Raw genomic sequence first — 13,045 nt, forward strand, 5'->3', positions numbered from 1 at the left:
GAGGGAAGGGGGAAGAGAGGACAGGGGAAGATTTAAAAGAAAAAGAAAAAGCTTACAGGAAAAACTAAAGTCATTGCATGAGCTTGGCCTATATTTTCCCACGTATCTCATTCTCTTCTCCAAATTATGTGCTTACAAAAAACAATTTACCACATCCTTTTCCTCTTCATTTGTATCCTGGAATAAGTTAAGGTTCTGACAACAGTGTTTTGTTTTTTTTAAATTTGAAATTATGGCCAAAGTGTTATTTTCTAAAGTGAAACACAAAAAGGACCCATAAGCCTTTCTAACTGAGCTATCCTTCACAACAGCCCACCTGCCGTACATTTCCTGTTCTGAAGCAGTGATGTCAGAGGCAGGCTGATACCCAAGGCTCAAATGAGAACAGAAAGTGTCTCACACCCTACAGGAGGGAGCTGCCAGCATGGCATGTCCCAACTTGCTGTGGGCATTCGTGGTCTCCACCGGTCTTGGTAAGAAGGCACATATATTTGGTTTTACGAGTTATTCAATTGGACTGGGAGTTGGGAAGAAAGATTAATAGCACAGGAATCTAATCCTCTCATTGGACCCAGTTTTAAAGACAAAAAGTCGATATAGCACTGCCTAGGGCTTGAAACAAGAAGAAGGTGGCTGGGGGTGGGAACCAGCTTGTGAGTCTGTCTGTTTATCCCTCCAACATGATGCCCAATGACGCCCTTTCTCTCCTCTTTCCCTCAGGAGCTAGCATGGCCCAGAGTGTCACCCAGTCTCAACCAGAAATATCTGTGCAGGAGGCAGAGACCGCCACCCTGGACTGTACATATGACACTAAGGATAGCAATTATTATTTGTACTGGTACAAGCAAACTGCCAGTGGGCAGATGATTCCCATTATTCGCCAAGAAGCTTATAAGCAAGAGAATGCAACAGAGAATCGCTTCTCAGTAAACTTCCAGAAAGCTGCCAAGTCCTTGGGTCTCAAGATCTCAGACTCACAGCTGGGAGATGCTGCTGTGTATTTCTGTGCCCTCCAGGAGCACACAGTGAGACAAGCACCAGGGAGAGGCTGACAGAAACCTCAGACCTCAGCCTCCCTGCAAAGATCGGGGAAAAGTGTTGGGGGAAACAGAAACAAACAGAGGAAGTTACTGTTTTCTCTGGAGGAAAAAAAAATACTCTTCTGACTATAGGAAACACAGAGAGAATTCTATAAGCTGTAGTTCTCAACAGTTATCAAATAACAAATATACACAAAAATTCATAGCATTGCAAAGCATATCTACACACAGTCCAGCAAAACTCATAAGTTGACCGAAGGCTACTGAAAATTGAGTCTTAATCTTTATTTCATTAATTACTCTGATTACTAGTTGCATGATCCACAATCGTATCAAAGTTGATATATACAAAATTAAATTTTTTACCTGCCTACAAATCTTATTTTTGTTCTCTATTTTTTCCTCCTGAGCTTCAGTCAAGATTTAGGAGCATAATAAAAATCTAGTGTTTTTGTTTGTTTTCTGTCTCAGTGCTGGGAATCAAACCCAGTGCTGTATGCATGTTAGTTAAGTGTCCTACCACTGAGCTATACCCTCAGCCCTAAAATTCTGTTGTTTCTGAGTTTCTGGTTCAGGAAATCTCTCCATCCTCCCCCTTGCAGCCTGAGCTATCTGATTTTTCATGCATATCTCATTTCTTTCTAATTATAAAACAGTTCACATCTCCACACCATGTCTATCTCATTGTTTTCTGATTGACCTATCAATCATTCCTTCTGACTTTAACTGACTTCACCCTTTATCTGATATAAGATGTTATAGTAATTGTGTCTGATGAGGCAGCAGGGGGAGGAGGTGACCATTTAGGAAAACCAGGTCTAGAGGTGGGACCACGTAGTTGCCATGGCCACAATGCCCCCCGCTACATCTATTTCACTGTTAAGCTGCCTTGTGGAACATTTAATTTCATCTGCCCACTTTGGTAAGTACAGAAGAGTTTGAGAAGATACTCACACAGCCATAATTAAGTCCCATGGGTGGGTTCCAGAGCTTAGGTTGAAGAAGGTTTAGAATGAGCTGTGGAAGTGACTGGATCTGGAGAGGCCACAGCCTCTGAATCATTCCAAACCCCACCCACTCCCACCACTCACTGTAAACACATCAGCTCTGGAACACCACACTCCAGTGAGGCTCAGTACCCCATACTGTTTCTTGGCTGCAAAGAATGGGTTAAACCCCAAGCTCAGTGGAAGCAACACTCTCACAAGCAGATACCCTCAGACCTTTCAGGTTTCATTCTCCCCCTTTAATCCTTTGGGCTCCATTAGTCACCAAGACTTACAAATGCAGACTAGATATCAAGTGTCCTATCAAAGCTTGTTTCTCTCTTCCATCCTTGCTTCTAGTACCTTCAAACAACTCCTCTCTTATCCACCTAGACTCTCTTATCCTCAATTGTGTCCCCTTCAAACATTGCTTCATGCAGAATGTGAGGGATCTTCCTACCACAAAAAAAAAACAGACCATGTGTTCCCTCTTTGAGGAAGCCCCCTTCCCATGGAAGCAATCTGTGATTACTCAGAAGGTAAGTCCCATTAAGGCAGAGGACACCACTGTATTTCCAGGACCTGCCATACCTGATGGGTGAGTGGTCAGGGGTCATCTACTGATGAATTAGTCAGTCCCTCCTTAGCAATTCAGGGTCATTCATTCTCATACTCCTTCCTATGGTACACTCTGGTCATGTGTACATGACACTGTCCCATGCATCCCTGCCTTGGTTGGCACCATTCTCTCAGCCCTGAACACCCCTCACTTACCCACTTGGCTACTGTTAAAGATGTTCTCCAGCGCCCCCTCTTCTTGCATTCTTGTCCTGACCCTCTTGCCCAGGTAGAACTGACCACTTCCTCCTTCATCTTAACTGAAATCCTAAACTTATTTCTAATGCAGCACACCTAATCATTTATGATATTTATACGTGTTTTTCACTGTCCCCCCACTGAAAAGCAATCTTCAGGTATCAGGAGCTGAAGCCTTACTCATTTTGATAGGAACAGTGCCTACCACATTCCTTAATTCATAGATGTTTTTTGAATGAAGTTAATTAATTAATGGCATTTTCCTCATTAAACTTGATAAAGTAAAAATTGATAAACATTCTTTATTGTCATCTCCTATATGGTTGTTTTAGTCAGCTTTTTTACCACTATGACTAAAAGACCCAATCAGAAAAATCGTAGAGGAGGAAAAGTTTATTTGAGGGCTCACTGTTTCAGAAGCCTTAGTCCATAGAAGCCAGCCTCAGTCCTTGGGGCTGGAGGTGAGGTAGAACATCATGGTGGAAGAGTGTGGCAGAGGGAAGTGACTCACATGATGATCAAGAAGCAGAGAGAGAGGCTTCACTTGACACAATTATATACCCCAAAGCCACACCCCAATGCCCCACCTCCTGCAGCTGCCTCCAGCTACCATCCAGTTAATCCCATCAGAGATTAATTCACTGATTGGGTTAAGGGTCTCACAACCTAATCATTTCTCCTCTGAACTCTCTTGCATTGTCTCACACATGAGCTTTTTGGGGGACACCTCACATACAAACCATAACAGTTGTATGAACTCCAGATTCTGGGCAAACTCAGAACTATATAGTATACCAAAAAATTAAGAGTAATGACAATATTATGTTGGGAGTATTAATAGTATTAGTAGCTAACACTCATTGCCATTGTATATCTGCCCCACATTCCAATGGGTGTATGGCATATAACTTCATTTAGTACTCCCAACACATCTACATTATAGGTATTGATATCCCAAGTATGTATAAGGAATTAAAGCCCAAACAGTCTAACATGCCTAAAATCACAGTGTATGTGTACTTGGGACTCTGTCTACCCAAAACATGGCAAAATGCTACAGTCTGTCTTATTAATACAATAAACATGTAGATATAATTATAAGAAAATATGTGAGAAAATAGTGCTGTTCTGTACATAAACTTATAGTCTGTTGTTACTTTTTGAAAGATGATGATTGCAAGATGAGACTATTATCAGTCATATTTATTAATAACACTAAAATATAAAAACAATAGTATTATCATTGTTGATTTTTTTACATCATGAATTTATACCTTTTTACATTAGTTTGATATTATTTAACTTTTGAATATCCAATATTTTAAATTTTTTCATTGCATTTTAAAATTGTATTTTAAACTTAAAATCTAAAATAGAAGTTTTGGGGATGGTGGAGGATGGGAAAGGCAGCGGAGCACAACAGACACTAGTATGGCAATATGTAAATCAATGGATGTGTAACTGATGTGATTCTGCAATCTGTGTATGGGGTGAAGGTGGGAGTTCATAACCCACTTGAATCAAAGTGTGGAATATGATATGTCAAGAAATTTGTAATGTTTTGAACAACCAACAATAAAAAATTTAAAAAATAAAAATAAAATAAAATAGAAGTTTTGTCGGGTGCTAATAAATATTGTGGCTGTCATTTTCTATAAAGATAATGACACTCAATGAAGAATATAGAAATTTAAACAGGATTTCTAAACCTTCCAAGTTTGTCATAGGAAAATACTTCTTTTTTTAACTTTATAAACTTATTTGTTATATGATTAGATGTTTCTGGGAATGCTCTTTTCTAATTTTTCCCTCCAGTTAAAACGAATACATTCTGAATATTTTCCTCTATCAAGTACTTCCATAGCATGAGTTCCTATGACTACAATAACCTTAGAATACCTTAATAAGTTCTGCAGGCATTGTTCTGTTTTTTTTTCTTTTTCCTAAACTGGGGATATTCTAAGTAATGCTATGATTCTTTAAAAAGAAAAAAAGAAGAAGAATTCTTGAAGAGAAGGAGAAGGAAAAGAAACTTGTATGCAAGTAAAAGAAGCCTAGATCAAAGTAACTGAAGCAAAAAAAAAAAACAAACAAGCACAAATTTGTTAGCTAACAAAACAAAAAAATTCAGCTAAACTACTTCAGGAAGAACCAGAGTCAAATGCTCACAGAATTTTACCAATACTAGGTCTCCATCACTTGGTTCTTTTTTTATCATTTTTTTCATATTTTTATTGATGCATTATAATTATACCTATGGTGGGATTCACTGTTCCATATTCATACATGCACACAATGTAACAATATAATTGAGCCAGCATTTCCATTTCCCTGTCCTCCTCCCTCTCCCTGGTCCCTTTCCTCTAGGCTACTCTTCTCCCTTCCATTTTCCTGAGGTTCCACTCCCCTATAACTTTCTTTTCCTTTTTTCTCTCTAGCTTCTGCATTTGAGAGAAAACATGTGACCCTTGACTTTAAGTCTGGTTTATTTCACTTAAATAATGTTCTCAAGTTCCATCCATTTTCCTGCAAATGACATAATTTCATTCTTCTTTATGACATAATAAAACTCCATTGTATATATAAACCACATTTTCTTTATTCATTCGTCTACAGTGGACACGTAGGCTGGTCCCATAGTTTGGCTATTGTGCTACAAAATGGGTATGCATGCATCTCTACAGTATGATGTAATTCTTTAGAATAAATGCTGAGTAGTATAGGCTGGGTCATATGGTGATTCCATGCCTAGTCTTTTGAGGCAAACCACTCATTTCCATGTGGCTGTACATAAAAATCCCACCAACAGTGTAAAAGTGTTCTTTTTTTCCACATCCTCTTCAGAATTTATTATTGTTTGTATTCTTAATGGATGACTTGGCTCTTCTTTATACAGGCTTCATTCTGAAGCAGGCCAAGACAGCTAGTAGGAACCTCAGAATTGTGTCTTACTGTATTAGTTTCCTACTGTTGCAGCAACAGGTTACAAAAAAAAACCAAACAAACAAACAAACAATGATTTACACAATGTTAATTTGCTGTCTTACAGTTCTGGAAGTCAGAAATCTTCTCGAACTAAGATTAAGGTGTTGGCAGGGCCCTTATGGCATCTTAAGGGCTTCCACATTCCTTGGTTCACAGTCTTCTTCCATGTTCAAAACCAGAAATTATGCCACTCTGATCTCTGCTACCATTCTGTCATCCCCTTAGCCTATTCTGGCCCTCCTGACCCCTTTGCTTCTCTCGTATAAAGATTTTGATGATTTCATTGTGATTACCCAGATAATTCAGAATAACCTCCCTATCTCAGATCTTTAATTTAATCAAATTTTTAAAATCCGTGTTACCATATTAAGTAAGATATTTTCAGGCTGTGGAGATAGGACATGGACATTGCTATCAACGGAATATTTGTGTCCCCCACCCCCAAAAGTAATATGTTGAAGTCCTAATCCCCAAAGTAATGGCATTAGGAGGTAGGGCCTTCAGAAATTGATTATGTCATGATGGTGGAAGTCTCATACATGGGATGAATACATGAATGGTGAGTCTTGGAATGCTCCTTTGGCTCCTTCCACAAGGTGAGGTTACAGTGAGCAGACAGCCATCTATAAATCAGAAAGTTGACCCTCATCTGCCACTGAACCATCTTGCAACTTGACATTGGACCTCCAGCCTCCAGAACTGTGAGAAATAAATGTTAAAGTTACTTGGTCTGTGGTATTTTTGTAACTGCAGCCGAAGTGGACAAAGACATCTTTTTGCCTCTCATAACTGCCAATTTATTAACTCCAGCAGAAGGAACAAGATTTTTTCCTGGTAACAGGAACGTCCTTAGACTAATGTGTTGCACTCAGCCTGTTCAGATCTGGGAAAGGGGAAGAAGTGGTTCCCCCCAAAGCAAAGCCAAGATGTTATTAGAAAGGGAACAGATGAATACTGGGTGGGCAAAAATAACAGACCCTACACTATTAATTTTCTTTCAAACTCCTTTTACCATCAAAAAACAATAATAATTTTACATATTAATTCCCATGAAATAATTCTTTAAATTACCCAAATTTACATTTCAACAGAGCAAGCAAAAAGCAATGAATAAAATTGCTTCACAATGATGCAGAAAGTCTGTTGACTGGAAATTCAGAACAGACATTTATTCAGGATCACTTCAATGTGTTCAGTAGATAAAAGGATGAATAAGAAATATTTAATGGTAAATTTAGCCCAGAGGTGGGTTAAATTGTACATTTGATAAACGGAAACTGAAGAATGAGAAAAAGACAGCTTGATGTCACTTGCTATGAAAAACCTGACATTACACCCTAAACCTAAAACTCCAGAAGTTCAAAGGCAGCAAATATGAGGAGGCCAGGACAGGATCATTCTAAATCACATGAAACTATTTAGGAATAATCTTGATCATTTCGGCTGCAAGTGGAAGTTTTATTTAAGCAACTCCTACAGATCCTCATATACTATGAATAATGGTTCATTTGGGGCATCTCTATAAAACAAAGAGAGATAAAGGCAGGAAGAAAGAAAACTACCAGGCAATTATTTTGCTTAAAACATACTCAATGTTAAAACATTCAAAAGAATTTGAGAACATATTGAAGAATCAAGGCAAGTCAGAAAATATGTGAATAATAATCAGAACTCAGAAAAAGCAAAAGAAAAGTTGCTTACAGCAACATAGAAGTTCAAAGATGAAGAATTAGAGCAGAAATAAATGTGGCAGGAATGCCGAAGGAAAATGAGGATAAACATTTCAGGAGTTTAAAAACACTGGCAAATACAAGCTTAAAGATTGCAGAGTAGAGTGCCCTAGAAACAGTTTAGCAGAATGTTATATACTATTAGAATTCAGGCACAGGTAAGAAATATGATAATCATAAATAAAAATGTAAGGATCTTAAGGTTTTTCATTTAGTATATATTGAATAGTGAAGCCATGACAATCATGGATTCACTATTCAATATATACTAAATGAATCACAAGTTCTCTATAAAACAGTTCTGGATATAATTTAGGAAATGGAGAGTCAAGTACCTCGTATAGAAAAAGAGAAATAATAAACCATAATGTAGACCAAATGACATTCTGTTGTAGAAAGCCCTCAGGCATGGCAACATTCAGCATATTATTGGGTTAAAATAAAACTAAACTCATGTAAAGACTCTCCCAAGCAATATCAACATAGTATGTGTGTGCGTGCAAGTGCGTGTGCATCTGCAGCATGTAGGTGTCGCACACACATGCATGTGTGCATTACAATGACATGTTGCATGAATGTTTATGTATAGAAATATACATATTTCTCAGAGAGGCCATATTCTGGCAACTCCCTTATCCCCCACTCCCTACTATCCTATTAGATCTAGCCATAGATTTTCCAGCTTTTCTTCCAGAAAAATGCCCCATAGTTAAAATATAGTCTTTGTCTTGGCTATTCCAATGCAGGATGCCTCTTGATCTAGTATATCATTATTTTATTTCTTCCATGGAACTGTGCTTTGTCATGATATGATCAGTTACTATGAGGGATGTTATAAACAACAGTACTACAAAATTCATTATTGGGTATACTGTAGGTTCTTTGTTAAGCACATAGCTTACACATTATCTCAGGATTTTTATGAGATTCCATAAAAAATTGCTTATGAGACATAACATGAGAACCACTTGTACCTACACTTGTGGTCTGTTTTATCATACAGACAAAGTAAATGTCTATTTTCCTTCTTTTTATATTTTTATTAGTGCTTTATAGTAATACATAATACTGAGGTTCATTTTAACATAATCACACATGCATGGATAATAATGTGCTTCATTTCAGTCCCCAGTAACCTCCTAGTTCCCTCCCCTCCTTGATTCTTCAGATGATAGACACCTGAGCTGGTTCCATTACTTGACCATTGTGAGTTGCTGTAAATACTTACGTGCCTGTATCACTATAGCATGCTGAGTTTAGTTCTTTGGGTTAAATACCAAGGAAGGGAATAGCTGTGTTATATGGTGCTTCCATTCCTAGTCTTTTGAAGAATCTCCATACTGCTTTCCAAAGTGGTTGAAAAATGGATAAAGAAAATATGGAATGTACACACACACACACACACACACACAATGAAGTTTTACTCAGCTATAAAGGAGAATAAAATTATGGCATTTGCTAAAAAATGAATGGAGCTGGAAAATATCATGCTAAGTGAAATAAGCCAGACTCAGAAAGTTAAGGTCAAATGTTTTCTCTCAAATGTGGAAATCAGAGCAAAATAAGGGGGAAAAGGGAAAACAGAGATCCCATGAAAAAAAAGAGAGATCAGTGGAGTAGAAGAAAGGGATAGAGAGGGAGGTAGGAGAGATGAGAAAAGGAAAGAACTGCAGGATGAAATTGACCAAATTATGCTATTTACATATATGAGTATACCACAGTGAATTTGCAATCTCACCAACAATGCATGGATGTACCTTTTTCCCCCATCCTTGCTAGTATTTTTTAATTCTTTCTATGCTTGATGATTGCCATTCTAACTGGAGTGAGATGAAATATCAGTGTAATTTTGACTTTCATTTTCCTGATTTCTAGGAATGTTGAGCATTTTTTCATACATTTGTTAGCCATTTGTATTTCTTCTTTTGAGAAATGTGTGTTTAGTTCTTTTGCCCATTTTTTTTGATTGGGTTATGTGTGTGTATGTGTGTGTGTGTGTGCATGTGTGTGTGTGAGAGAGAGAGAGAGAGAGAGAGAGATTTCATTTTATTAGTTCTTTATATGTTCTAGATATATCAGAGTAGTAGCTGGCAAAGATTTTCTTTCACTCTCCTCACTCTTTTATTTCCTTGGCTATGCATAAACTTTTTAATTTGATGCCATCCCATTTATTGATTCTTGGTTTTATTTCTTAAGCTTTAGGGTTCTTGTTAAGGAAGAGTCAGTGCCTGTTAGAGTGTTGACCCTATGTTTTCTTCTAGCAGTTGCAATGTTTTTGGTATAACTCCTAGGTCTTTGGTTCACTTTAAGTTTATTTTTGTGGAGGTTGAACGAGATCTAGCTTCATTTTTCTACATGTGGCTATCCCAGCACCATTTGTTTGCTATCTTTTCTCCAACATGTTTTTGGTAGCTTTGTCAAATTATCAGATGATTCTATATATGCAGGTTTGTCTCTTTGCCTTGTATTCTATTCCATTGATCTCCATGTCTGTTTTGATGCAGCTACCATGCTGTTTTCTCTCTTTACATTGACTGCCAAAATCTTCAGAACCAAGGACAGCTCAACTCTAACAACAGTGGCTAATTGCCCATGTTTTGGAGGAAAAAAGAAGATGGAAACAAAACAAGGTAATTAGATGTCAAGATACTTGTCTTTTCCCTTTGCCACTAAAGATAGACTCTCCTGGGGTAGGGAGAGATAAGAAACAAATAATGCCTTCTCACTTTGCCCTCCTGTGGTGAGCTCTCTGTTTGCCCCCTTGACTGCTGTATTCTCTCTGATACCAGGAATCAGCATTTTCCATTGAATACAGAACATAGTTTAAAGTCTTTTGACAGGAATAATCACTTTCCACTTATAAGAGGGGATAAGCAAATAACCAGTGAGTATCTGGCACAGACCTTTTCTATAGTACCTTACAATTACACTTTTTGATCATTTCTTCCACGTGGCACCCAGCAATTCAGAAAAGCAAGAAATGTGAGATCTAAAGGTCTCTAGTTCCATCTTGCTTTGCCTCAATTCATATCCAAGAGAAAACATTCAAGAAACCACATGAATTTCAATAGGATTGACACTTCCTACCAAAGACTGTAAGAGTGGTTAAGGGATTAAACATATACACATATACAGTAGTCCCCCTTTGTCTATTGGGAATGTGTTCCAAAACACCTGGGAGATTACTGAAACCACAGATAATACTGAACCCTATTTCTATACTATTTCTTCTATACATACATACCCATGGTAAAGTATGATTTTATAAATTAAGTACTCTAAGAGATTAACAATAATAGCTAATAATAAAATATAATAATTATTATTATAGTAGTAGTATACTATAATAAAAGTTATTTAAAATTTCTGGATTGTTTATTTTCAGAATTTGCCATTTACTATTTTTGGACTGCATTGACCACTGATAACTAAAATAGTAGAAAGCAAAATCATGGATAAAGAAGACCACTGCATTGATAGTAATTCCTTTGTTGTCATCAAAGTGTGTTCATGTTTGCAGGCCATCCTGTGCATCAGACTAAGGGTAATCATACAGTAGAAAACTATAAAAACTTCACACATTTTTAAGGTGACTTCAAAAATATTTTGTCATTAGTTAAAATGTTGAATTAGCTACCAAGGTTAATTCCACTGATTTAAATATTGGCATTTTCAAATAAAGCTCATATGTTTTTAAATATATCCAATGAAATCTTAACACCAAAGTGATTTGATACCCATCAACATCCAACTAAAATTCATAAACAAGCTCTTGGCTAACGGTGAAAAACTTTATATTGCTCTTTGATGTCCTTGAAAAATCAAACTTCCACTCAAAATCTTCAGAATATAATTTTCATATATCTTTGTTTATAAGTCTTTTATCATTCCAAATGTCTGCACCAAAACATATATAAAGTTTGAATTATTTTTTATTTTTTCTGACCATACTGTTTTAATAAGTTTTATTATGAAAGGCAAAATTTATTTTTGGAAATGAATTTCTTAATAAAATGTCTGGAGTTAGATTGATGGTGCTTTAATTGAAGGAGACTTCCCTGACACCAATAAATTGTCCCTTTGTTTCATGCCCCAGAAGTTTTTAAACCTCAAGGCAATCCTGCAAAGAAAGATTCCTTCTTACATAAAGTAGGGCAGGGACAATTGTGAAATGGGAGATATACAGATGAGAACCACAGTGAAGTTAGACCATTTTTAGGAAAGATTACATATGAAAGGTAAAGATTTAGAAATTGATTCCCTTAAAATACATATGTGTTTTCTAGTTTGAATATTATTGCTTAGACTGCTCTAAATGATATGGTTACATTTAGAGCATGCAATGGAGTTCAAGGAAAATTAGCAGGAATTTTGCAGGAAAGAAACTTGAGTTTCACTAAAACTAATAAATTTCCTAAAAACCTGTTTGGTATTTCCAGCTTGGAAGACTAGCTACTGACAAGTTAGAAAATTATGGGAGACTGAATTCTTGCATGACACAAAGCCATTTGAACATGTATCTTTATCTCAGAAAAGGCAGTTTGAAATGCCATGGTCATTCATTAATAACAGTGAAAGAAAAAGTTACCCCAATCTTGGAAAAAAGAAAAATAAAGATTGCTAGCTCTTTTTCCCCCCTCTAGTATTCAACAACATTTTCAAGTAAGCATTCATCTGACATTCTTGGAGAATGTAACTTTGTTGTCACAGTTTATTTACCTAGCAATCTGTAATGGAGAAATAGCTCAGATGGTTTCCACTCCTATGGGTTTGAGGTTAACCTACAAAAATGAAAGAGGTGTTTGAGTTCATAGCCTGGAAGAGAAATTAACCCCTGATTGTGGTGTCAACCCTAATGATATTTTATTTTGCCATCTACACAGTTCTTTTTCCTATAAGCCCTTGTGGGATCAGCCTTTTTTATTAGTGGTTTTCTCACTAAGGACTTTAATAAAAATTGGGCACAGTCTCACTCCCTGTTTCTATTAGAATATGGCTTTTAGCACATTCTGGCACCAAATCAGATAATTACTTCCTAATATCTCAGCTATGAAACCCTGATTCCACATACAACTTATTTTGGACAAAAAGGCATCTAGCAATTATTTAATTTGATTAGCCCGACATTTAAAGGTTTTCTTGTTGGAAGAAATCTTATAGGCCAGATGTCTTGAAACATTCCTGATTATTTTTAACAGTCTAAATTTAGCCACAAAGGCAAAAGAAAATAGCTGATTAATTTATGATAAGAGTTTCAAATCCCAAGGTCTATATTATGCCTCTCACAACCACCCGGCACATCCTGGCTTTGAAGAGCAGCTTCATAAAAATATAAGCAGAGGACTTGGAGATCTTTCATGGAGCAAATTCCCTCTGTCCCACCCACACCTTTATGGAAGGCTTTCAGATTCCAAGACCAGAATTATTATTGGAGGTGAAAGGAAACTACCAAGTATTATTGGGTATTTGTCTCTTACTTGAAAAATCT

The 13,045-nt window shown here is 36.8% G+C and overlaps 1 gene segment (V, D, J or C); it reads left to right on the forward strand.

Annotated features, from left to right (window-relative positions):
- The first annotated feature begins 371 nt into the window (after window positions 1-371).
- On the forward strand, window positions 372-1,052 carry LOC131424987 (T cell receptor alpha variable 38-2/delta variable 8-like). The segment is given in 2 exon segments: window positions 372-473; window positions 721-1,052. Coding segments are annotated over 2 exon segments (381 nt in total).
- Window positions 1,053-13,045: the final 11,993 nt, after the last annotated feature.

The sequence above is a fragment of the Marmota monax genome, unplaced genomic scaffold (assembly GCF_021218885.2).
Source record: "Marmota monax isolate L192 unplaced genomic scaffold, Marmota_monax_Labrador192_F-V1.1 WCK01_AAM20220418_F8-fsc00079, whole genome shotgun sequence".
Classification (NCBI taxonomy): domain Eukaryota; kingdom Metazoa; phylum Chordata; class Mammalia; order Rodentia; family Sciuridae; genus Marmota; species Marmota monax.